This window comes from Chiroxiphia lanceolata, chromosome 1 (assembly GCF_009829145.1).
Source record: "Chiroxiphia lanceolata isolate bChiLan1 chromosome 1, bChiLan1.pri, whole genome shotgun sequence".
NCBI lineage: Eukaryota > Metazoa > Chordata > Aves > Passeriformes > Pipridae > Chiroxiphia > Chiroxiphia lanceolata.
Window position 1 is genome coordinate 107866660 of NC_045637.1, and position 27594 is coordinate 107894253.

Sequence of the window (27594 nt, forward strand, 5' to 3'; positions counted from 1 at the left end):
ACAACTGTGATTGCTAAGATAGAATAACTTGTTCCTATTTGATGCTCAATTTTAAAACACGCAGATTGTATTTCAAAGAGTGAAAGGTTTCACAAGCAAAGCAACAGATTGCACAACAAGTAAAGCAACAAGAGGGTGCAATATAAAATGTCTTCAGCTTTAAATTCTATTTATTACTTATCAGTGTATCATAACCATCAATTACTGCCCTAAACTGTTGCCCTGATGTGATTCCTCCATTCTCTTTAGCATGAGACACCACCAAGCATACGACACATCTCTTGGGATGGCACATATCCTGCTGAGCACCCTTGTCTCATGCAGTCCTTCCTCTGCCTGTCTCAGGCCTAGCAGATAATTGCCAATCACACCAACTATCACCAATTGCAGCGATGGTGGTTGTTGGTAACTGATTATCGGAAGACTGCAACGCTGGAGTCCGCGTAACTTATGCTCGCTAGACTCCTGCAAAGGATGATGCAGGAGTCGATGCTGCTGGCGCCTGACACCCAGCCGTGCCGGTGGGATAAAGCGGGCTGTGTCGGCAATATCCCGGAGTAGCGGTAGGCGGGGTGGGATACTGCTGCACTACAGATCCCAGGGTGCAGCGCGCCCTCGCCCCGCCCCTGCCAGCGTTCAGGCCGCGCGGGGCACGCCGGGACATGTAGTGTGCAGGGGCGGGCGGGGGCGCCGGCGGCGCGGCTCCCGCCTGCCGGCCCGGGGCTAGCCGCGCTCTCCTGGATCCGGGGAGGCGCCGAGGCGGGCTCATCCCGCGCCGTGCCCGGCGCCGCTCGCTGCCTCCCCGCCCGCTTCCCCTCAGGGCTCCCCGCCCACGAGACGGGAGCCCGCCGCGCAGGGGGAAGCCGGCAGGGCAGAGCGGCGGCAGTGCCCGGCGGAGCATCATGCTGGAGTCCATCTGTGTCACCGGTGAGTACCGCCCCGGCCGCGCCCGGGAGCGGGTGAGAGGGGCTGCCAGCCCTCCCTCCCTCCCTCCCTCCCGGGAAAGCATCACTCGGCCGGGCACCGCGGGGTCTCCGTGCGTGCCCTGGTCCCTGGGGACGGAGCTCCACACCTGCCTGTCTCCAGGAGAGACGGCGCTGCAGAAGCCCCCTCTGTGAGTACGAGCGAGTCCTGCGGGCCCTGACCCTTCCCCGGGACGCTGGGGAGTGTGGATGTAACACCCGCTCCGCTGGAGCGAGGGACAGAAGATGCAAGGAAGAATGCCAATAAAACTATTACTAATGATAGCCGGTGTCTTTCACTCTTTGGCTCTATGTTTTCAGAGAAGTTAAAAAATCCCTATGGTACGTGTGTATAAAAACCTGTATTATGACTATATAATGATAATATGGAAAAGTATTTGATGTTACACAAAACTGTTATGTTCCATGCCGTGTACATGTGGAATGCAGGAAAACCTACAATACAGTTGCTGCCGCAAAACAAATTTTTCACTTGGATGTTTTCCTTGCTTGAATTTGATGTAATTTCATGTGTCATTACTTCAGCTGCTCGAGCTAGTGTTTCTTTGTCATGGAGAAATCTATCTAGAAGTGGTGGAAGTGTCTTAGTGTCCCCTCATTCAGTACTGTTACAGTCGTAATTAAGATCTCTTACAGCTACTCTTGCTCTGCATAATTTATCTGCTGTTCCATCTGTGCATGCATATGACTAGTGTCTTGCTTCTGGTACTGGGAATAGAAATAAAGTTCATGGGATAGATCAGAGCAGCTCTAGAGATGTGCAATAGCAGCTGCAATCTTAAAGGAAGAGATTTCTTGCAAGATAGTAATTTGGGGTCCATATCCCTCCATCAAATATTCCTGACCACACCTGTGCTGCAGTAGAACAAATCAGAGATCTGCTTGGATGGGAGCTTCATTCTGTGCAAGTCTGCATATAAATCAGTGGTTTGTGATTATATCCTGAGTCTATTAAATCAATGGGAGTTTGTTACTTGATTTCATTAGGGCCAAGTCTTCACTTTTACTTATTATTACTGTACTCACGTAATTTAATTTGAAGAACACAAATTTGGAGTCAGTTACATAATGCCATATTTCAGTGTAGAAATGTGCATGCAAGAAACTGCTGACAAGTCAGTTTATACTTTTTTTTAAGGTTGAAAGGGTACATCTTATATATCATCGTAATTTCAAGGAAGAAAATCCAAATTGCAGAGTTCAAAATCATGCCAATCAGTCCTGTAAATGTGGCAGTTAACGAATCAAACATACAAACTGTATGATGGCTGAAACTTGCCCTTGGTTTTGACGCTCAGAATTGAAAGTTGAATGACAGATAACACATTTACAGAAGTGAAGTAAATAGGTAGATATTTTTTTGGGGGAAAAAAAGTCTTAGGTTAAATGTCAAAGTTCCCAACATCATACAGGCTCTAGTTAATAACTAAGATGCTTGTGAAAATAGAAGATAACTCAGTGCTAGTCTTTTTACAGGCACTTACTGCCTAGTTCTACCATTAAACCATTTTCATTATAGACAGAATTATATTATAGTCTGTCTAGTTCAAGTTGCCTGACAGCTTCTGCTGAAAACTGGAGTGTTTGTAAACCTTAAAGGTGTTTATAGTGGTGAGGAAATAGAATATAGGATTCTGGGCAGGTTCTGTTATGCCACAAACAAGCCTGCGGCATTTAGAGGCAGTGGAACATTACAGATTCACATGCAACATTTTATGTTTCCTGTTTTTGCAGAATATTTTTTCTACAGCCCTCTGCACTACAACCATACAGTCTAGAGTTCATAAACTATAGAGTTCATAAACTGCAGGGAGTTGTTAATCTATTCAAATTGTCTGAATATTGAAGACAAATATTTCTTTCTAATGTAATTGTACCTTTACGTGGTGCATCAAAGAAGGAATCTTGTCACATCTGTGTATTTTCTTCGCATCTCTGTTTCAAACTTAAGTGTCTACTACTTGTAGACAAATCACGTACGTTGTTTGCATTTCTATAAATTTGAAAATTCAAGTCAAGCTCTTGGAAATTGATTCTGAGCAAAAAGAAATTCAACCATATTCTAGCGTGGTAATGGTGAACTGAAAACCTAAAGTAGTGGCTCAGACCATTACCTTCCTAGGACAGGAGGAACTGCTCCATGAACATCTTTGCTAAGCACCTTAAGAATCATACTTGCACTTTGGAAAGGATTTGTCCTTTGTGCATATATAACCTGAGTGACAGGTGCTTGAAAACCGCAGGAGCTCTCTATTATTTTAGAGCAAGACCAGCTGGACAGAGTGAGATCTGTGCCCACAAATACTTGTCATTAACCTCATTCCACCTATGGAAGAGGTATTTAAGAAGCTGCTTAGATAGTAGCTGCCCTGTAGCCTAGAGGAAGATATTTATACAACACTCTTCAAAGTCTAGAAATTTCTAAATCTAAAATCTAGTGGGATTTTATCACACATATTATTAACTTAATACAAGATTAGCTAAGTTTATCAATTTCTAAAGGATGGAGACCAATAATATAATCTAGCTCCTGAATATAACGTAAAATCAAACATATTTTTCCTAACAAATAACCGCTGACAAGATTAGACAGTGTTTGCAGTGGTGCAAGGTTTAAGGCTAGTGACTGGGATGCGACTTCCACATGGAAAGTATTTCATTAGTGCAGAATTATAATGAGATTTGTGGTTCCCACATATCCTCTGTTAGCAGTCTTGGACTCCATCCCCTTTCCAGTACTGCTGTGGCACTGGAATAGCTACATCTATATGAATGGAAGTTACACAGGCAGGGCTGATTTTTGCAAAGTCAATTCTGTGGTATTTTGAATTGTTCTGTGACACATGATACATTTGTCTGCAGGATGGAATAAGTCCAGTACTGGCAATTCCAACAGATGCCTTGACAATGATGGGCTTGTGGCTAGGGCACAACTGGCTCTCTTGTGAGATTCTTTAGAAACACAGGAGGAGTTGCCATTGGGTGGCTGGCTGCCCTGTTAGCCCACCATATGGGGTAGCAGAAGCCAAACACTGTGACTCTAAAGAGGGGTAGAGCTCTACTCTGGCCCAAAATGGACGAAGTTGCCATTAACAGAAGGGGTTTCTGTCCTTTGGTACCCTGATTATGCCAAAATGGGAACAGGCAGCTCTTCTTCCCCCTCCTTGCTTATGTGTACATCACCTTGCACTCTAAATCTGGCAGATTGTTTCACATAGTATTTCACCCATGTCTCTAGGACTTATGTTTTTATTACTGTTTTTTTGCAAAGAGGAACAAAATATAAATAAATGTAAGTAAACATGATGGAAAATATTTTGGGAAGAGGCTATGTTAGTTTTGTCATTAGGGTTTTTTTATTTGTTGAAGCACTTGGGGCTTTGTCACTTTTGAGTGTTTGGAAGCAAGAACAATGAAGAAAATCTTTGTACATAAATGTCATGTTTTATGGAGGTTCTCAAAAGTAACTGGAGGCCTGGGCTTATGTTCTTTTGACAGTCTTCTACTGCAAAAACTCAACTATGTAAAGTCAGGAAATTCAGATTTGTGTTTTCAGAACACAAGTAACACGTGTATGAGATACAAAAGATAGAACCTATATGATCTGTAGCATGATATGCAGGATAGAGTTATGCCATAGTATGGTAATTTTCAATTTGCCTTTTAGAAGTAATCTGTAGACATCTGTCCTTTGGTATCCAGAATTTAAAAGCTGGAAATCACTGCCAAGCAGTCTATGCAATTAATCCGGGTTGATAATCCATTCTCTGATTGGCTATTTTATAATAGTGTGGTTATCTCAGTAATTTTTGGAACACTGAAACACGTTTTCAGAAGGCAGGCTGTGCAATTACTTGGTTTTATATTCAGAATGTTAGACCTCCATTTCAATCATCAGGCATTGCTAATCCTTGGAAACTCTTGGATATAGCTTTGTAAGTCACGCTTCCTAGAAGACAGTGTATTCTTAGTTTGGTTGATGCTGTCTGATTTAGAGATGTAAACGAGTTTAAAACATCTGTTATAGTTTAAACAAACATACTGAAGAAAGAACTTTAGTTTGGTGCTTTGAGACATGATGTTGACATACTCTCAAGTATTATTTTCTATGTTATTTGGTAAAATAATGATGTTCAGAGCACCTATGCAGAATTTTAGAAAAGCAGTTAAATGGCTTCTGTGTTATCTATTACAATATTTCAAATCTGCTGGATTACCTGTTGATTCTAGGTTTCCAGAACAAATAGGCATGAACATTATCCTTCTTTAGTTGGAGAGAAATTAAGGACAGCCACACTTAGTTTGGCAGCTGAAAAATCACTTTGCTACGAGATTGTGCATATAAAGTAACTACAGAATTGGGGACAACTATTTTTGATATCAGCCATGTGCATGTGAAAACTGCCAGTGCGTGTTCAGCACTCAATCACCATTTGTGGCACTTTCAGGAGAATTCTGGCTTATGGTGTTGAGCAATTGTCTACATATAAATGCATTTATTACTGGCCAAGTGTACTACTTAGCTCTGAAAGCTTGCTGTCATGAGTTTTTGATATTAGATTGACACAAGAGCTTGGGGGAGAGGAGGGAGGGTGATATGATTTAAGGTCATTTTGAGTTGTTTCTTTGAATTCAGTTTCTGTTTTTTTCTTTTCTATTTATCACTTCTTAGCTACATGTGTGTTATTAGTTAAAATTATTCCCTATGTAGGAGCAATATAAGTCTTTTGTGCTCCTTGTGGCTTTTATGAATTGGTTGGTAGACAAGGTGAAGTGTTAGTGCCATTAGTGTTACATTATTCCCTTGTCTGTATTTTAAGAAGTAGCTGTGTAATTTCCAACTTCAGTTTTGACTGTGCAAGGAAAGTCACATGCTCAGAAGTTTAATATGGATTCAGACATTCTGGAAACCTTAGTTTTCATTTACCCTTCTTAAAAATAAGGATTCTCATACTGTAATAGTTGTTACGGTCTGAAGTTAATCTCAAATACTTGCCAAGAAGTATGAGAGTGGTCATCCCATTCTGTTGTCCAAAAAATGCATCTTATTTTATGTAGTTAGCTTGATGTTGTTTTCCTTATGATAGGGAACTGTGGCTTCTCACCATGACAGCTCATGGTTAAGCAAGATAAACCATGTAGGCAGGTTGTCACATATGTGATGAGAACAATCTGACAGAATCTGAACAGGAATGCCAAGGAGCACATTCGTGTGCCAAGCATAGAAAGGGAATTCTCAAGCATAGAAAGGGAATTCTCAAACTTACCACAAAACAAAACTGAGTTTGCATTAGATACACATGCTTCTGTGAAAGTGAATAATCTAATGCCTCTATCTCTATCTTTCCAGTGGAGGAAATACCCAGGCCACAGATTGCCAGTTGTACATTCATGTGAATAGGACCTCTGTCTTCTTGCTTTTTCAGACAGCATCTTCAGGAGAACTGAGGAACACAGGCTGACATGGAACTGACAGAGGTCCAGCAGCATGAAATACGTTGTCATGGTGCTTATGTTGGGAGCAAACCCTCATTTTACTGTGAAAATAAAGCTGAAATTAAACTACCATCAATTTTTTTCCCCTTGGAGGCATTTAATGATCTCTTGCTAATGTTCCATTCAGAGTATAATTACTGTATGTAAAGTAATTACGGCTCAGCTATGTGTAACTGTCGGATGAAGCTCAAATCCCTTTTGCGGGCTTTAATCAAGCTCCAGCCACATCTCCTCTTCTGTGAATCCTCTCATTTTATGTGCAGAAGTAGGAAGCATTTCTCCGTGGCACTGTTTATTTGTACCCTTACATTTGCCTCTCCTGATGTTCTAGGATGAACTGGTTGTCAAGAAAAGGGAACGATTGGAACCAGCGAAGCAGTATCACTTCTGTCTAACAAGCCCGCACAAATGTTAAATGCGGTTTTAATCCTCGCTGATTTTTCCATGCAGCTGCTCTGCACCAGGGACCTGTCTCCCCCTGAAGGCTATGCCAGGGGTCAGAGCAAGAAAGGAGGGTTCATTCATTAAAAGAACCTCATTTGCTTCTTGCATTTAGTTAGTTTAAGAAAACACTTGAGAAGAAACACTGTAAAGCCAGCTGTTACTGTAGAACAGCTTTGAATAGATGAAATTACCAGTGTTGTCTTAAGGCTTTTGAGGAGCATAACTAGCTGATCTCTCTTCTCTCTCCTCTGTAAATACAGCTTACTGTCTGTGTTAAGACTGAACACGTCAAACTGACATCTTTTAAGCTTATATTACTATTCGTATGGTGGTGTAAATTGTTCACAGTGTCTGGTCCATTCCAAAGCTCTCATCCTTTGCTGAGAGTAAATTCTGTGAATCACATTTTGCAGATGAGATCACACCAGACTGCTTATATCACAGCACAGATCCCTGTGGGACTTCACCGTAAATACTGCTCACATACTCCTATACAGTTTCTTATTTCTTTTCTTTACCCATACAGAAAGGCTTCTTTGCACGATAAAGACCAATCAGATTTTTCTCAAAACTAAACATTTGTTAATGTAACAGTAAACATTCATGAAGTCCCACAGAATCTTGAGTTAAACAACTTAGTTCTAAGCTATAGTGTAGTTGTACATGGAGATGTAAGATCCAGCTAAACAAGTATCTCATGCTTGCAAGTCCCAGTCTAATTGTTCAAAAGTGATATGCACACTCAATTCTCCCCTACGTCTAGAAGTCAAGATTGTGTTTCATTTATGTTGCAGTTTTGAGTCCTTAAGCTTTGTATTGCTGTGCGAAAAATCAAATTTGTCCTCATCTTTTTCTTTTTTTTTCTTCCCCCCTCCCCCCAAATGCAGAAAAACTTCACTGGCCTAAGACAGAGCTTTCTAGGAAATCAATCCTGAGTCTGGAAGTAGGTAAGCTGAACATTAATAATGAAAACAGCCTCCAGCATCCACCTTCTGGGATCCTTAAGGACATTTTCACGACAGGAACCAGTAGCTACAATGTCCTTCTGCAGAGCAAGGAGGAGAAAAAACACCACACTCAAAAGCAGTCATCTGCTCACCACAAGAAACACAGGAAAACCTCCAAGTGTTCTGCCACCTTGCGAAGCAACGAGCACCGCAAAGTCAAAGCCCCGCTACCCTTGCTCAGCAGTGGGTGGTACTGCACAAACAGGCAGCCCTCCATCATCGTCACTAGCCCAGTGGCTACCGGTGTGAAGTTTACAAACAGTATTTCGGTTGCAGGGAGCAGCACAGGACTGCCACCTCGACCCAGAAGTAGAACTAAGAGGCATTTTAATCTGACAAAGCCAAAGCAATCCCAGTCCTCGAAAAGCAAGGGAAAAGAAGGCGATGTGTCTGGCCAAAAACTCTGTTTACTAACTGCAATCAAGCCCTCCAATGTGGAGAAAGAGAAGATTAAATTCTTCAACTCAGATTTCACATACAATCCTCAGTTTGAATATGAAAACCCTGCTCTGCCAAATGTGTTAGCTAAGCACAGCCATGCATCTGACAGATTTCTTAAGCAGGTATAGTTACTTTTTTTCCCTCCTGTTCCACTGATTATTTCTTCCTACACCTACATGGTATTTGGCTTTGTTTGTAGGATGTCATTTCTCCTTATCATCCTCCCCTACTGTTTGAAAAATGCATCAAAGATGAGAATGCAATAGTAAAACTGAAATAAAATATTTTTTATTAAAAAATTAAAGCCTTCCTAGAAGTTACAGGATTTTATAGGATAAAGGCACAGTTCCTTATAATTGGGTTTACATGAAACAGACTTTAAAGCAAGACAGTTTTATAGGCAATGAAGCAGAGTCTAGTACAGGAAAAATACGGTGCCTGAATAGGCAGAGGAATAAAGCAGCATGGAAACCCTGCCAATCCTCTTGGTGACACAGGGATTGGGAGGGGATAAGAATTATTTGAGGTCATCATTATTGGATAAGCATATGTTGACGTTCCTTGCTTTAATCAACTTTGAAAGAATATGCATATACATTAGACTCAGTCAAGCAGCAGATTCCATTCCAGAGAGAAGTAAAATTTAAAAAGACAAACCCCTCCTTTTTTTTTTTTTCTCTCCATAATATGCAGCCACACTGGTAACATAGCTACAGACATTCCCAACTGCCTTGGCTTCCTACCTGAGTCACAAAAACTCCCAAACAACAACAAAAGCCTTGCTTTCAACTTTGACCTAAATGACAAAAACTGGTGCTTATGTATAAAATAGCAGAAGCAGTACTCTTCCCACTTTTCCTATTTTTAAATGGTTTAGAATGATCTTATTTAAGTCTGACAAGCTTTTCTAAATAGAGAATCTTATGTTTCAAGTGATACTTAACTTGGGAAGACATCCTGCCATTCCATGAGCTTCACTTCTTTGTGATATGAATATTTCACTTAAAACCTCCCAAAATTCCTGGTGAAAAGGATACATGAGTTAAAGTACCATAGAATCTAAGAACTGATACTTGACTTGTGAAGAGTGACTTTGTTTTTTCTGAATCCAAGAATGCACAAAAGTGTTCTATACCCCTTAAATCTTTGTATTGATAGTCTTGGTCTGCTTTTCCACATTGAAAATATCTGTATATTTTAAAAACTCAGTTTGTTGGGTTTCATTAAAAATTTATTTTCTTTCTGAGAACAGCTGTTCGGTTCTTACAATCCATCTTCCACACTTCTAAACAACCAACTAAATTGTACTGACACCAAATAAAACTGCTCCTTGACTAGAGCTTTTTAGCAAGTTTTCCGTTGATTTTTATAGCAATATTAGCAACACTAATCACAGATTACAACAAATCAACAATAACTAATTTGCCAAACTGAATTTAATACAAATTATCCCTTTCAGTATGGTCTAGCAGAGCCTTAAAAGTTATTTTATGAATGTTCATTTTCTAGATCAAGCTTGTCATTTGTTTACCCTTCTTTTAATAAAAAACCCCTACACTTAAATAATGAATATTTTAATAATGAATAATTCCTCAGTATTATTCTGATTTCTAACTCTGCCTTTTTTCCTGTCCATAAAAAGCCTGGGAAAATAAAGTCTTTGTAACAACTTTATAAAAAGCAGTGAAGGATTTAATATTCAATGAAGTATGATACTTCACAAGATTTAGTTTAAGTCACTAGAAAAGCATTTATTCAAAGTTCAGCTCCTAAAAATACTGAACAAAAATATCTTGCCCTTAAAAATTACTAAACCAGCAGCTTTAACACAGCTCCAAGCCCAGCAGGTGTCACTCTCTCTTTTTTTATCTACAATTAACTTTAGAAATTTTCATCTCCACGCAAATTTAAATTTAATTTCATGCAAATTCGCTATCCAGAAAAAGCAGCATTAATCAAAATTTTAATCAGCAAGTATGGTAGGAGCACTTGCCTTTCCTCATTGCTATTTTTTTTCCACGCAGATTTTACTTGTCAGAAGAAACACGTAGGTATCTTAGAGGAAGTTCAGTTCAGGAAAGATGACTTCAGTTGTGAAAAAGTACTCACAGTATCAAGAATTGGATCTGAATTAAAAACAAAACTGTGCATAGTCATCCTTTTTGCTGCAACGAGGATAAATTCAGTTTTTTATTTATGGTGTTTGGTTTTTTTAACAGTTTTGGCTTTTATTTATTGTTGTACTTATTTTAGAAAGCCTTGCTATCTGTGAACAGAATTATTCCCATTTTATTTTACAAAAGGTACTCACTGCAACTTACACGTGCTTGCTCTTTTACGAATAAAAGGCCGTAAAACCAGGTTTTTACTGAGAGAACTCACCATTTTTATTGGGGCCTTTTAGGATACTTAAGTGAAACAAGCTCAAAACCTGACATTTCAGAATTTTAGAGGATTTTTAATAATTTCAAAAATATTTTTACCCCCAGCTGTGCATATCCTGCCAGGACACTAAAACAGATTGTGTTTTCTTATTGCCCTTTCTGCTTTTGTGCATATCTATGAAATTGGTTAATATAGCATTACTGCAATATGTCTGGAAGACAAATCACTCTCTGCCCCATTTATTTGGGTTTTTTAAAGGCAAAGAACACTGTGGTTTTGCAAACCATTAACAGAGCAATGCTGGAATGAGGACCACAGAGGCTTATGAGCACTTACTTTGTCCCTGTGCCTCTACTTAAAGATTTTAACCTCGAGCACAGCCCAACAGTTTTATCGGTTGACTTTTCACAGGCACAGAGAAAACATTTTTGAGTTATTAATACATTTGAAAAATACTAATTTTAATGTCTTTCTTCTCATATTTTGTTTTGTTTCTTCTCTCTACTTTATGTTGTTTTCTTCATAATAAGGTTCTTCATGAGTCACACAATATGTGCCTTTAGGGAAGCAAACTTGAGAATGAAAGAATAGCCTGCAGATTTGCAGCTTTTCACATTGATTGACATAGCTGATATTACAGAAATTAATTCTCTTATTGCTGTGCTTCAAGGTCACTGCAGCAACTGTGTGCTTGAAGCGCTATAAAAGTTTCTGGCTCAAAGTACTTTTCCTTCTTAAGTTTCTTAACGCTTTAGGTGTTTGTTATTTTTGCTCAGATGCTAGAGGTGGCAATACTTACTTAGAAGTAATTGTTCCCAGTGTTGTAGAGCAGATGACTTAACTTTGCTGAAACAAAATCAGTAAGTTGCAACTTTAAGTAACCTGTTTCTTTGAATTTACAAGGAGGCAAGAAATCTACTTTTATATACATATTTTTAAGAAATACAAACAAACAAAAAACCCCCCACTATTTTGTTGAATGAGCAATCTCCCATGAATGAGATGTACATCCTCTTCTCTTGTACTCATAAAAATATAGCAGTTTTGACTTAATAAATAAACCAGTTATGCCACATTGCAAGTGTTTGTATGACACACCTTTTTAGGCAATAATACAAGTAGCTTACAATTAGCAAATTTATCAGAAGTTGAAAAATAAGGTTAGGTGGAGCTGGAAGGCTGAACAACATGGCATTCAACACTGAGTAATCCTTTGCTATGTCCAAGTGATGTCACAGCTTAGGCATGTTGAAGATTAAAAAACATGACAGTGTCTGTAAAGAGCACTTAATTGTGAAATACTTCATTCTTTAGAAGTAACAAATTCCCTCCTTAACTAAGATTTGTAGATAAGGCGTGCTAATATATAACACAAATTATATCAGGCCATCCAAGTAGCATAAGTTCCCAGGGTTCAAGACAAACATCTCACTTCCTCTGGAAGAGACCATAGATCACTTCTGTTGATACTACCGGAAGGACCATAGGTTTATTGCAGAACACAGTCTCATACAAAAACCAAGCAAGTATTAATTTTTAATTCCTTGCAAAATATTTTAAAAGTTTCCCATTAAAAACATTTCTAACAGCTCTAAATTACTTAAACGTGCTCTTTATCCCACTAAGAACAAGCATGCAAAAGAAAAGCTACTGTAAACACTGAATAAAACTGAAAATACTACAGCCTGGGTGGACTAGCATCAAAAACCTGCACCTACCTCCCTCCCCACCTTTCTCTTGACCCAAACAGCCGCCATTTCATGGCTGTTGATTAAAACTAACAAGTTCAATTTGGTACCTCTTAGTGTTACACAATCATGCAGCTGGGAAGCTTTTTTTCCCCTGCAAATAAGCAATTCAGGGAGGAAAGCAATGGTGTCTGCAAGACTTGTCTGTCTTGTAGATCTCAGCAGAGACTGTGACCCTTTTGTAGCAGAGCTGCTTCTGAATGTAGGATGAGCTGACTTGAATGTAGGGGACTGAGCCCCTTTTCTGACTTGATCCCCTCAAATGCCTCATGAGCATGTCTTATCAGTACATCCTTCTACAGTACCTCTCAAGTAACTAAGCTGCATTCTGTGCATGGCTGACTTGGGATTCAGAGACCTACTTGGCTGTAAATAATTTATTTTAAATAGCCAACATCACCATAACCTAAACCGGGCAATTAAACAGCCTTGTCTCGCTTTTGTTAGTGCTTCTGTGTCATTGCTTTCTTGAGCATCAGTAGAGTTTGCTGTGCAAGGGGGCTTGCCCTGAGACTGCTGCTTCTTTTGGTACTCTTTGGTAGTGATAAGGGAGGTTGAAGCAGACCTTTAGCTAACTAAGAAAAAAAGAATAGGAATTATTGTTCCTAACCAGTAATGTGGTACAGCCACGTAGTTCTTCCTTTCTTCCATTTTTTACCTGTTCATGAGGAGTTTACAGTTTTGCCTTATGAACTGTGGCAATACCAGTATTCTGCTAGCCCAGAGGCTGGAAAGTAAGCTCACAGTTGGATGCTGGAATAGACAGGACCTGGCATGCTGGTCTGGATTTTCCCCTTTCCCGGCAAGTTCTTGCAACGCCTGACTGAGTCATCTCACCTTGGAGACAGGTGCAGAACGCCAAATGAAGGGCTTGGTGTTGTAGTCAGTGCCTGGAAACCAAAAATTTCCCAAAACTTTTCCCCGAGGAACCATCCCCAGCTTAGGTGGTTGTGGCAAGAAGTGTCAAAACCAGCAACAGCCCTGGGAATGGGGACTATCTCAGTGCTGGGGCAATCTGCCACTCTCCAGAGATTTATTTGCTGATGGCAGTGTGTGTTTGTGGTGGCTCTCCCTGTTGTTTCAGTGCTTCCAGAGCCACACCTGCCCACTTGGAAAGAATTATCGAGACTACTTGAAACAGAGTCAAGAGAGAAGGTGTTAGGGGTGAGCATCCTTCTTAGTAATTTTTTATTATGTGTCCAGCAATAAGGAGACTTAAGCTTAATGACTTTCTCAGCATGCATGAGTTCAAACTTGTAACATCTTTTTGGACATGACTGGAATGCCAGGATATGGGTTACTCAGCATGGCACATGAGGTAGAGGAAGCACCCTTCAGTATCCCACCCTTCCTCTTGGAGCTGCAAACTGCATCAGGTTGAGGTAGAAGAGGCCAGAGAGTCTCTGTGCTTCTTCAGTAGGATTTATCTACAACTTGGACCTCCTGGCTCCCAAACTTGTGCTACCTGCCCTAGCATGGATGTCTCAGATCCAGGGAGTTTGCTTTTACAGACAGCCAAGCAGAAAGTTTAATGTGTGTTTGGTGTTTGATGCTTATTTTCTCACTGTTTGTTATGGTGAGGTGGTTTTGGAAAATACCTTCACTCTGAGAAATGTAGGAGAGTCCTCTGGGATAACACCACCATATAATACTGCATCTCATAGTATTAATGTATTTATAAATCAAAGCATCAGAATGGGATTGCTAATAAAGTTTACAAGCCCTTCTCAAATACCCTTATTGTTATGAACTTAAAACTGCCCTTGCTCTCAAATGGTTTTGGCAGTCCTCTGCTTCATCAAACCTGTTCTCATCCACCCCTACTCAACTGTGATCAGCGCTCTAGATTTGTCCTACTTTTTTCCAAAATTCTGTAAAGTATCTTTGCAATTCTTTGAGCTTACTTTTTATCTTTTGCTACCTTTATTGGCTTTCTTCAGCCTATGAATCTCACTTGCCTGTTCTTCTCCATCCAAAGGCTTTGCTATCACAATGTCAGAAAAGCTTTTTATCATTGTTTGATATGAAACTGAGCTGGATGTGATGTTTGGTTTGCTGAGAGGCACAATAGGCATAAAAACGTAGTGGCCTTGTTGCCACTTATTTTGGAGAGCCCAACAACCACATGATCCTTTGGATATGGCCAAGTGTTGCCTGAGAGAGGAATGCTGGTTCACCTAAGATAGCACTGTTCCTTGGGACCTACCAACAATTCAGCTTATGGATGGACCCTTTCCAGCACTCGAGCCAATATCCTGGTCTTGTTTGATTTACTGGTAGAGAGGTGTAGCCAGAGTTCTAGGTACTTTCTGAAAGATGCCTTAAAAAGTCTTAAAAAAGGAAAGGAACAAATCCTGATGGCTTTTGAAAATAACACCCATCCCTCAGTTGCTGCAGTAAATAACTTTCAGAGAATTGAAAGCCAAACCTTTCCACCTGCAAGATCTACTGTGTTTTAAGTCACATTATTTAAAACTTTTGAGAGGAATTGCTTTTCTGTAGAACCATACATTTGAAGATAGAAAGACCTATCTGAGAAAGTGAGGGTTCGGGGGACACCACACAGCACAGCTACTGTGTGTGCTCATTGTGGTATTGTAACGGGGAGAGGCAAAGCAAAACCATTTGCACTGGCTCAGGTGGTGGCATGGCATTCCTATTTTTACAATATCTCTCTTCAGTTATCCTGATGCCTGATTGTATAATGAAAACTGGGGAAAGAAGATAATGTGTTCTTTGTCAGTGTCTTTCTTCACAACATCCGCTTCTTACTCCTGCATCAGGTGCAGGGGCACAGCTGCCCAGATGGGCCCGATCCTGGGAACCAGTCAAGTGTCACCAGGGCCCCAGTGGGTCCAGTGCAAGTCTCTGTCAAGCCTGACCTATGGCTGGAGTTAGCACGGTGGCGAGGGAGTTTTGGCCGCGCAGGAGGCAGTGAAAGGAAACATGGTTCATGTAACAAGACTGGGTGGCTTTATGGTGAGCCTGTTTCTACCAGAGTCATTCTCGTGAGGCCACACACACTGACTTTTTGGCCAAGTTCTGTGCGTAACTTATTGCGGTGCTGCTGAGCTGTCCCTGAAGAACTGGTGTATAGACTTTAAATAACCAGTAGCAGGTTTCTGTTTATCCCTCACTTTCCTTTTTGCTATTAGTGCTCTCCAGCATATGCCCTCTGCTCCCATATAAATAAAGCCTTATTGTGGAGACTCAGGTGCAGGGGGGACAGAGATCGCAGCATTGAGACACAGTAGGTAGATTCTTTGCTTCCAGATTGCTTAACCCTCCAAAAATACAACCTTCTTTAAAAAAACAGAGAGGGTGAGCTTAATCTGTGCTAAGGTAGCAAATTATGCCCTTTCTTCATTCTTGAAAAAGAAACTCAGATCTGACCAGGTGGTCCTTCAAATTTAATAGCATGTATAAGTGGCAGACAAAGAAATACTGAATATTAGGTGCAATATTTCTTTGGCATTCAGGTAAGTGATATTTCTCTTATCAAAGAGCTACTGGGCTTTAAGACTGTGTTGAGCTGTCATTTATGGGTTTCAACAGCGATTACTCAGGGTTGCTTAGTTTCAACTTGAAAAAAAACTAGAGTAGGATTGTTAGTAGCTGTGAGAGGTAAAAGATTAATCCAATTTTTGTGGACAATTGTCAGTCTGACAATGTCAGAATTACACAGCTGGAAACAAGCATTTTACCAGCTTCATGCATAGATATAAGTGTATAATATAAAAACAGGTTCAGTCTGAAAGATTTCCACCTTCATTGTTAGTGGTATTTTCTTAGAAAGAGTGTTAGTTTTTTAAGGTAATATCAGGAGCTTCTCTTATCAAATCTATGAAAAGATCCTGTTCTCTGTAGCTGGACTGTTGCTGGGAAAGAGGTTATTCCAAGCCACATTTTCCTTTAAGGGTGTGAAATGACTTACTGGAAAGGAGATTACTGGGGATGAGTATTTCACACCCCACCAGTAACATCTTCAACATGCAGAGTTCAGATAGTGTTATGGGCATCATGCTGAGCTTTCCACCTACAAGGGTCTGCTTCTACCAGCAATACGTAAGAGAATTGTTGATATCACTCTGTTTGTCTAGTGAAACATGCCTCCTTCATTTTGGGGGGCAATAAAGATGTATCATTGTTTAAATGAAAATTTTAAATGAAAGTTCTGTAAATAAAATTCCTAAATAAAATTCCTCTCTCTCCTCCTTTCTGAAACAGACACCTATGGTACAGAGGATTTTGTTGTGAAGAGACATTTTTGGTTGAAATATTATCGTTAAAATTATAGTTAAACATCTGCTTAATCATGGATCAGTGTTTCTAAATTAGAAAATACCAAGAAATGAAGCAAGATGACAGTAATAGTTGATCTTTGTAAAATTCTTTGGAAAACCATAAAAAGAAACATGCTGACAAACTGCAAATATCCTGTTATATCTGTTTTATAAGGCAGTTGTACAACATTCTCAAAATTGAAGAGAAAATGTGTATTATTTCACTAGACTGATAATCACAATGTATGTGGGTCTAAGATGATTTGATCAGAATCTTTTTTTAGTATTTTGGCATTGATGTACATCTGAAGCTGATATAACTTCATTGCAGCGTGTGTCAGCCTGTATTGAATGAGTACAGCTTGATAGTGACTGTCAATGAGTTAAGAAAAGAAGAAAGATTTTAAAACTTTAAAAAAAAGAGAGACTGAGAGGGAGAGAAAGAATACACATGCCAATCTGACATGGGGATCTTACTGCACTGATATTTGCTATGCTTTTGTATTTTGTAGTCCATTAACATTATGGAGCGAACATTGCAGAAATATGGAAGCTATGAAAAATTTGAACAGGCCACTGGAGGCAGTTTGCTGACCAAAAGTCGCATCTGGAATCGTGTCAGGAAATACATGGTGAAAGAAGGCTGTCTTGGTGAGGTAAGTCATACGCTGGATCAGGAAAGAAACATTTATGTAGACCTTAGACGTTAAACATGGATAGACCCCAGAGACCACCTGGGAGGCCTTTCCTCCATAATTACAAGAATATTCCTTACATCATATTTTTCTCATGGCTATACCCACTCTAACGTTTGAACAATTGAAACGATGCAAATTCCTTGTGAATGCTTCAGCCATCTCTCTGGGCCTGTTTCCTGATTCATATATGCTTGTTCTTAAATTCACCTCTTTTGGGAGTACCCAAGAACGACACCCTTCCTTCCCTCCTTTTTTCAGCTACTTGGAGACTAGCACATTTCCATTTATTCATCAGTTCTGCCATCCGTTCTCTTGTATCAAATTATTTACACCAAAGGAAAGAGTTAAGAAAAGGCCAAGAAAAATAAGCACCAGCCCAAGAGACTGATTTATAAGAAGTAACACAAATGAAAGTGACATAAGTGAATAAAAATGTCTGAAAGAGGTTGGCTTATTGAGTTGGTTTGAGTGCTGTTTTTTCCTGGATTTAAACATCTAATTTTTTAGAGCCCTTTGCAAAAAACTTATTTCCTATATTCAGCATTTAAAAAGACCAGTTTGATGGAGTTACATCGAATTGCTTGGAAAAGTCAAATGAAATTGAACATTTAAAAAGAGAACTATTCCAAATGAAATCACCAGCTGACACAGTCCAAGACTTGGGTGAGGTCACTGGCAATGAGCAAGAGGAGTCTGGAATGGGAGATCAAGAGACAAAAATTAGTTTCCCAGAAACTAGGTTTAATTGGTAAATATTATTAGCAGAAACTGTTAAACTCATCACACAGTTTTGTGAGACTATGATCTGACACTCATAACCAGACGTTACCTGTGTTTCTAAGAGTTAATAAATGACAGTTTAGAGCAAGCATAAAAAAAATTATATGTTTGGTCTTTGCTATGCTTTTATCTCTCTTTGCATTCATTTTTGGCTTGGTTTGACTTCATGGAAGCAGGATCCTGCATGCTCATCCAGCAACCCATGTCCTTCTTAATGAAATGCTTTACTTTTTCTGCAAAAATAAAGTTAATACAGCATGTTTAGTATGGTCTAAAATATTATGAAAATACTCTTGTCAGCTGAAGAGATGTTAATAAAGCTAAGTGGTACCTGTGCTTTAAATCTAAATGCTTTGGGATTTACCTATTTTTTCTGCCTTTTAAATATAAGTTTTATACGACTGACTGTTTGCTGTTGAACTTGAAGCTGAATGATGAGTTTTGAATACAGGGAAGTGTCATGTTAATGCCTTTGATCCCTGGGTACTTTTTTTTTGATACTAAAAAAGTCACCTTTCTTTTAAGTACTCTCCCTTGTACTCTTCTGAGCAGTACTGTTTCTTTAGGCTTTACATGAAGAGGGAAAGGTGCTTAGTCTTCAACAAAGAGAGTTTCCCTTCTCCCTCTCAGTCACTTGTTTTAAAAGGCTTTTTGAAGTCAAATAACAAAATATATAAAAATGCATTAATTTCCTTCTCTGGCAGTTTTTGTCTTGATGACCAGTTTTCCAAGAGAAAACAGGAAAGCAAGAACTATATTCCTGTATAAACCAAAATGAAACAATACCAGCATTTTCATAATATTTCAAGTCCTCATCATGTAACAGGAAACAAAGTACACAGTGCTTCCTCCTCCCATTCATGTGGCTTTAGAATTGCAACTGAAAAGGTTTCATACAGTTAGATATACAGATACCAAAACAATTTATGTGTATTTACCTAGTATTTTTCAGTTCTCAGTAATTCTAAGATAATTAGACACGGTTCAAAAAATGGAATTTTGTCTAATTTACTCTGCATATAGTTGCTCCCTGACCCTTGAATCTAGTCACTGTTACTATATTAAATTTTGCAGTCTCCTGTCTGTCTATCTTAACCCTCATGCTGAATCCCACTGAAGCCTGAGGTTTTGTCAGCAGCACAGGTGAGTAGGATAAACTCAGTGGAGTCAGAAAGGTCTCTCACAGGTGATTGCTGGCAGCAAGGAAGAGTTGTGAAGGGCAAGGGACCAAAGAGAAATGAAATAATGGAAGGACCAAAGGAAAAAGCAGGAACAAGAGTGAGAAGAGAGCTCTTTGCTACCTGAACTCTCTCCTCTTCAGATTGTGGTCCATCTCACGGAGGACCTGCTATCCCGAGCCTCAATGACAGTGGTGAATGGCCGCCCCACTCTCACTATCAATATCTCCACTGCACGAGAGCACTGGCTGGAAGGGATGCTGAGACACGAAATTGGTATGAGCGTGACATCAGTTCTTCAGGCAAAGGGGAGTACTTGCATGCATTCTTAATTATTTCACAATGATGGGCCAGGCACTATATATAAAGAACCTGTGCTTTAGGTGTGCTAAAGGGAAGGAGAAACCTTTTTATCACTGCAGCATGCAGTAAAAGAATTCCTAGGGTTTATGTATGTTAGCATTTTAGGTCAGATCCAGAGTGAGCTTTTGAAGGAAGTCTACCAGCTAGTCCCAGTGCACTGAGGTTCACATGCCAAAGGAATCTTGGAGCAGGCAAAGTGTAATCCTTTCAGATAATGCTAGTCCAGAGGCTATGCTCCAGGGCATACCTTGTGTGCTGTCACTGCTCAGGGACATTTTACTCATGAGAGCAATTTAGAGATACTTTGGAGTTAAAAAAAAAAGGGAAATGAAAATAGTTTGACCTTTCAACCTCAGCTCCAGCCATTTCACTTTAAAAATCTGTGTTTGTTACGCTGCATTGCTTGGCAATGCTTTAGGCAGGAAGAATTTACCCAGCGACCCCTAAACTGCTGTAAGATTGCCTTGGTTTTGCATTACACAAGGTGGGCCCAGCCCTGTGGAAAATTTCTGCAAAATTTTCAGTGCATCTGTTTTAATTAAGGACATCTAAAATGCATTAACTTGGCTAGTGCCTGAATATCAACTGAAGAATAAGCCTTGCAATTGCCTTGAACCACCATTACTCACATTGTAAGGGGACACAGCATCTTCCAAGGCTGCCATAGAGCTGTTTAATCACCTTCAGGAGGCAGCATTTCTGCCCCCTTACTTTGATTTTCCTTCCTTCTTGTCATTACAATGCCTAGCCTATGCCAGAGATATTCAGTGTGTAAGACACTTTTGAAAATTCCTTTCCACAGATTTGGAAATTCAAGTCTTCCTGATAATTGTATTCCTTAGGCATTTTCAGAAGTCTCACTTGCAGTCAGCAGGTGAATATTTACATTGTGTATCTATCTCTGACAAAATTCTCCGTTGCAGGCAAGGCTAAAGGTGTCACTTTCCCCAGTTCCCAGTCCTACCTGCTCAGAGTTCTGAAATGGGCCTCTCCTTATATATCTTATAATTTTTTGTTAATCATTAGATGCTACCATTCTAAGTGCCACAATCCTTCTTCTTTTCAGGAACTCATTATTTTCGTGGTTTTAACAACAACAGCCAGCCTTGGTGCAACCGGAATGGACGTAGAAAACATGGGTTAAAACCAATCAACCCTACAGAAGAGGGGCTGGCGAGCATTCACAGTGTGCTGTTCCGCAAAGACCCTTTTCTTTGGAGAGCTGCCCTGCTCTACTACACAGTGTATCAGGCTAGCCAAATGTCCTTCAGTCGGCTTTTCCAGGATGTGGGAAAATTTGTCAAAGACCCCAATACTAGGTGGGATTACTGCGTACGAGCCAAGAGAGGGTGGACTGACACATCACAACCAGGTGGGTTGCCTATTTGTCTTCTCTTTTTTTTGTACTTCAGGGAGGTTTTCAGGACATGCACAGAGCTCCTTCACCATGTCACACAGTAAAACTTCTGCAAAATGGAGAAATGGGAGTCCACACTTTCTGAAATGAGGTGTCAGGAATTTCACTATGTAAAACAAGGCTGAAAATGCACGTGTGACACTTTCAAGCTGAATCAGTAAAGGATTCTTTTTGTTAGAAGTGGAATGTAAATACAAAACTCTGAAAAAGTCCACACTCACAGCTTGACTTGCCCTTTCGTATTTATTACAAGAGATGCGATGCTGCAGTGGTTATTCACAGACACTATCGTCTGTGTTTGATTTCTTTCTCTGTCTAGTAGGTTTTACCTTCTAGTTAGTTTTTGGAAAGGTTTTTCAAGTCAGGGGTATAAATGTCTAGTTTTTAAAAATAAAATTGTTCTGCTCATAATGGCTTCTGAGAACATGCCTTGGCCAATCCTTGATAGAGTGCAATGTATCTCCATTCCTTTCAGGCTGTTTCAATAAGGATCAGGTGTACTTGGATGGCATCCTCCGAATCCTGAGATACAGGGAGTCCATTGATTTCTATCTTCTGACAGCCCTTGGAAAGGTGAGCAGACTGATTATGCCCTAAGGCTACAGTTTTACCATTTCAGCAAGCCTGCCTGCAAGGAGCTCTGAGTCATCCTGCTCTCTTTTACTTTGATCTGGAAATCTCAGCTCTGTACAGCACTTTGAATTATGCTGTGCAAGTTGCAAATATTTTGAGGTCCTAGAAACTTCTACCAGATTCTCCTCATTCCTTGCTTATGGTTTTAACTCCTCAATTAAGATTTTATGGTTATATTTCTCAGACTTTCCTCCCTTAATGGAGTACTACCTAACTTGTAGCACAACAGACTGGCTTGGCCAAGCAGGACAGGTACTAGATAAGGTGGTAGCCCTAGCAGGAAAGAAAATTAACCATTTGATTCTAGCACATCCCCTTCTACCACAAAGAATTTTTCATCTCAAATTTCTCTCACTGGTGGCACCTGTTTTTCAAAAATCAGTGTGGGGTTTTTTTCCCCAGAATGCATGGTATTTCTACATTCACAGAACATGTTTTATGTCCATTCTAACTGTCACAGCTTGTTTGTTCTGAAAATCATCCTAAGAAGTGCAGAAACTTTGTCAGACTTCTTGAACCAAATCCTTGGGTTGCTAAGTTTCCACAGTTCATAAAGCAGGGTTCATACTCACATAAACTGGGAGTCAAATTGACGTTAAGCTTGCATTTAGAGCTGGTATACCAACATTTCTGCCTACTTGGCAATAAATGGGTGGTAAAGGAAAGGGGCATATTATGATAGAGGATTTTCGTCCACATTTAAGTTTTGCCTTTACTGTCAGAAACATCCATATTGATAAGCAAGAGCTATTTGGTAACTGAGCCAAGTTAGAAAGCTCTGAAAATAAAATTGCACTGTCAGATAAGTCTTTATTCTCTGAAATTTCCTCGTGCTTTAAGCCTGCTTAACTCCACACAGCTTCTGCCTGCAACTCTATTGAACACACACTGTTCCTGTGCTGCTTCATGCCTGTGTCTCTTCAGGGAGTCTGGAGGATTGTTAGGCCACTCTAAAAACATAATAAGTCATTCCTTATATAATTACAGATTCCACTATGATCCACATTGCATGGCATCCACATTAAGGGTCTACAAGCAATTTAATTCTAGCAGTATGATAATTTATAAGTGCTTGACTTTACAACTTCTAAAATCAAGGGATCATACAGTCTATTCTGAATGTTTTTGCAGCAGACATCTTCTGCAGTCAAACTGGAAAGTTGTGTATAAGAGCAGTGCCTACTCTCAGGATCACAGATCAGTCGAGGTCTGCAGAGACCTCTCAATATCATCTAGTCCAACTCCCATGCTTAAGCAGGGTCAGCTAGAGCAGTTTGCCCTGGACCATGTCCAGTTGGGCCTTGAATATCTCTACTGATGGTGACTCCACAACCCCTCTGAGTGGCCTGTGCCAGTGTTTTACCACCCTCACCATACAAAAGTGTTTTGTGTTCCAATGGAATTTTGTGCATTTTAACTGGTGCTCATTGCCTCTTGCCCTGCCAGCGTGTAGCCCATGTTGTCAGGTGTTTATACACACAAAGATGCTCCTGAGCTTTCTTTTCTCCTGGCTGAACAGTTCCAGCTCTCTCAGCCTTTCCTCATAGGAGAGATGCTCCAGTGCCTTAATCATCTTAGTGACCCTTCACTGGGCCCATTCCAATATCTCAATATACTCTCAGAAAAGACAAGTTCTGTGAGCATAGAGAAGTATGAAACTTGCACTCAGAAATAGCCTGTGGTTATTACAAGTTTATCACAGCTTTGAAGGGGGATTTATTTGGTTTTTCAGGGTGGAACAGGATTGGGTTGTTCCAAAGGGAGTGTTAAGCTTGGCTGGCACGTCTTCAGGTTAGAATAAAAAGCAGAGGATTTAAACACAGGGAAGCCCAGCATTTAGTGGGAAAACTTTCACTGCCTTTTCAAGTTTCTCAGTGTTGTATTGTAACAAGTGAGCTCATCTTTCTCAGCGTGTCTACCTTGGGCATGTTTCCATTGCAAATACAATAAAGGTGTGAATGTAATAGGAAATGGAAACAGTCCACTGTACTGCTGACAGTGAATTGCTTCTGTGCTTTAGTAGGTAGTGTGAGGACAGAGCCACACTGAAGTTTCTGTGTCTTCTGTTCTCCTCCGAGTGCTATAGAGATCTGCCTGATGGAGGCAGCTGTGCCTTCCTGAGGCTCCTGATGTTACTCACAGTGTAGAAGAACGCGATGTGTGGAAACAGGACACATGCAAGCTGTTCAACATCCCTAGAAGTGACTAAGGGAAAAACCTGAAGCCTGAGAAAAGATGGTTTTTAAAAGGAGCTGGTTTAAAACTTTGCAGGAAAGAATCGAATACGGGAAGCACTGCAAACCATTCATGTGGCAATCGTGTGCAAGTAATACTGAGGAGAAATAGAATGCAGATCTTGGGTGCACTTCAGTATAACATAACTACCAGAGTTTTAAAAAGCAAAAGCTGCAAAATATCACCTACTACTGTGTTACCCAAGAAACACATGAACACATTACAAAAAGCATAGGTTGTAGCCTCAGTCTTTTTTATCTAGCACAATGGGTTTAATTACATGTGGTGAGGAAGACAGTTTGTTTCTGCAATAGGATGAGATTATGTTTTTGATCTTCTCAGGATGTCAACTTCTGTCATTTTTTAGCAATTCAAGGACTGGGGAAATACATCCCATCCAAACTATACCTCAGATCACAGATCATGTTTCTTCCTTGCAGCAGTAACAGAAACCCCTGAACATAAAAATGAGGAGGAAAAGAGGTAGAATTTAATCTCATTTGGTACTGTTCTCGGTTCTCCAGACTGAGAGGAGATGGTATGATGTTGTATAGCTTCTCTGTATCCACTTCTAAACAGGTTAGTCAGGTGTAATGCCACACCATCTTCAAACAGCAATATCTTAGTGACTTGGGTAAGCCTGGGCGTGGGTGTATGTTTGTTTTTTCAACTGGGATGCGTCTTGTCATTGCAACTAGAAAAGCACACACATGTATTCAGATGCAAATTCCTTCTCTTTGCAGACTTTGTTCCCATTATCATCAGTGAGATGCACCTGTCCCTACTAATCAGGTTTCTAATGTCCTATCTTTCCAGAGAGCCCTTCCATGCGCCTTACACATTGGTAAATCCTTCATGCTCACTTTAATCTTTTCTGAATAGAAACCATCACCTGCTAAGAAGGCAGGCTGTTTCCAGGGAACCCAGACGGCACAGTGCTCAGCTCCTTAGAAATGTGGGGTAAAAAGGTTGGAAGGAGCAGGCTCCACTCTTAAGCCACCTGGCACAAACCTCCTATGATGAAATAGGACTTGCCATTTAGTAAGCACAGCTAGGCTGGTGGGTTTTGCCAGTACATATGCTTCTGTCCTTAGGATGCCCAGAACACACAGCTTGTAGACAAAGCAGCAGAACACAAATTTCATCACACTGGATAGCTGCCCAAGGAGTCCTGTTCTGTGCTGGCAGGGCAGCTTGTGGAGAGCCAAAGCATCTGTCCATTCTGGACCATCGTTCACAGCGCCTTGAGCTACCGTGACTTTAATCCTAGCGTGTAGAATCATAAGACTAAGAAGAAAAAAATATCAGTTTTCATTACAAAAAAAGGGTATTTGGCCCTGTAGTAGCTGGAAAATGTTTGAGAGTTTGACACTTACACTCAGTAAGCTCTGATGCCAAGAGGCAAACTCAGTCTCCACCCTGCAATTGAATGGGGAAAACAAAAAACTAAAATTGGATGTTTAAGTGTTCTCCATGCTTTTGTTAGTTACTAAAAGTGCATTTTAATTTAGCTTTACATAAGCACATTTGGTAGTGAAAATGAAAACATCAGAGTTCAGGTCAGCTGGCACCATGCCTTTCCCAAAGCCTCCTTCCTGTGCCATGCCTGTCCTGTGCTTTCTTTCTAGTTCCTTAGTCTTTGACACACTGGTTTTTTTCCATTCTCATGTCAATTTTTCCACCTCTTTGAGGAGTGACTCCAGGACTCACATGCGCCCCATCCTTTCCCTCTCTATTCCTGCAGCTGCTGTAGATCATTCTCATTCAGGTTCTTATGAGTCTGTTTACTGATTGAATCAAAAACAGAATCAGGAATTATGCAGGCATTTGCTAAAATTACACTTTTTTGCATCTTCCACTGAAGCACACACAGTTAGTCCTGTTTTCAAAGGTTTCTTCAAGATTTTAAACTCCCCTGCTCTGAATTATTTTCTCATTTACAAGAGAGAATTTAGAGCAGCAGCAGAGAAGTAACAGGACTATACTACTAAACTAACCCTTGTCCTTCCTTACAGATCTCATATGAGGATGTGGATCGCCTGAAAGGATTAGCTGTGATTGAGAACATGAGGGTGCCCCACTTTTTGCAAGACCATGCCCGGTATATGGAGCACTTGGAAAAGATCATGGAAGTCAATGAACTGACTGATGAGGAGCTCCAGGATCTCATAAATTAACAGTAGTAGCCACCTTTCACTTACATTGAGAGGATGCAGAACCAAACTTCCCTGACCTTGCAAAAATGGACTTACAAGGAGTGGGAGGGAAGGGTGGCCAGAATATGTGGAATTCAGGAAAAGCTCCGTTATGTTCCTTTTGCATCGTGATTGTATACTGATTAGTTTTTAAAGGGATTGTGCATTTTTTTAAATTTGGCTTAGAAATTCCTCTGCAGTGATCTGTCCAATCATTTATTCTGTTTTGTATGCTAGGTATAGCGTTTGGTGCTGTCTCTTGTAATATACTGTCTTTTCCCACCCAGGTTTAGAGGTGGAAGAAAGGAGAAGGAAGAGAAATTCCCCTTTAGTTCGCTTGTGTTTGCCTTATCTTTGGTCATAGCTTTCACAGTTCATAGAACAACCTACAGCAGTTCTATTGCTGCATTGTTGTCTGCATAACTTTCCTATTTAGTCATCATTGCAATGAAAACAGAAAGTTTAAAAACGGTGCACAGAAGCAGGTCTTTGTGCCACAGGATCAGAGCTCTGTAATGTTATAAAACATTTTGGAGTTTTTTTGGTGAGAGAATAAGCATTTTAAAGTGAGAAAAAAGATAGGTATTGCTGTTTCAATGACTGTAAGCAGGTAGCAAAGTTATTTCCCTTTATTCCCTCAAAAAGATACACTGTTCCACATCTTTATCTGTAAAGTACATGTTTCAGGAAGCTAAATTCTGGAAAGGGTCTGCCTCCTCTGAGGACAAGCATAGCATGTCTAGCAAGTTCAACATGGGAGTGTTTTGGAAGAAGAATCAAGCAGAACTGTGATTTCATGACTTATGTGTTCTAAATAAATTCAGGAACACAGGGCCATGTTTCAGGACAGTGGGCAACATTTACTTTTTCTCTGGGTCACCTGAGCCTACAGAGGATCAAGTCATATTTTTGAGCAGTACCTCCATGCTACAACAAGCCTGAGCTTGCAGAGCTTGTTCAAGAAACAAGATGTGACAGGGGAAGGAAAAGAAGACTCATAAGTGCCCTATTCCTGTGTTCCAACAGAAGTGCTGCACCACTCTGAAGCAACTTTACCTCTGTGTTAACTCTCGGTGCTATATCCAGGACCAAGAAGAGAAAGCTCCTTACTGTAAGGCTTTCTCTAGTCACATGATTAATAGCTTAGATGATGCAAGAGGACTTACTACATAAACTACATTTTCTGATTCCAGAGTATTATGGAATTGTCGAGGCAAATTCAGTTTTGCACCTCTAAGTATTCTGACAAAGGGTTTTGTTTTAGTAGACAGCATTTTACCAGGGCTCTTCTGAATTCCCAGGAAGCAG

General features: G+C 40.2%; 1 protein-coding gene across 1 annotated transcript; it reads left to right on the top strand.

The window, feature by feature from the left end:
- Positions 1–806: 806 nt before the first annotated feature.
- On the top strand, positions 807–26852 carry KIAA0895 (KIAA0895 ortholog). The gene is made up of 7 exons (XM_032708656.1): positions 807–927; positions 7811–8493; positions 17300–17443; positions 19587–19719; positions 20873–21178; positions 21699–21796; positions 26107–26852. Exons 1-7 carry the CDS (start codon positions 903–905, stop codon positions 26266–26268), a joined length of 1551 nt encoding a protein of 516 aa, XP_032564547.1. The 5' UTR covers positions 807–902; the 3' UTR covers positions 26269–26852.
- Positions 26853–27594: the final 742 nt, after the last annotated feature.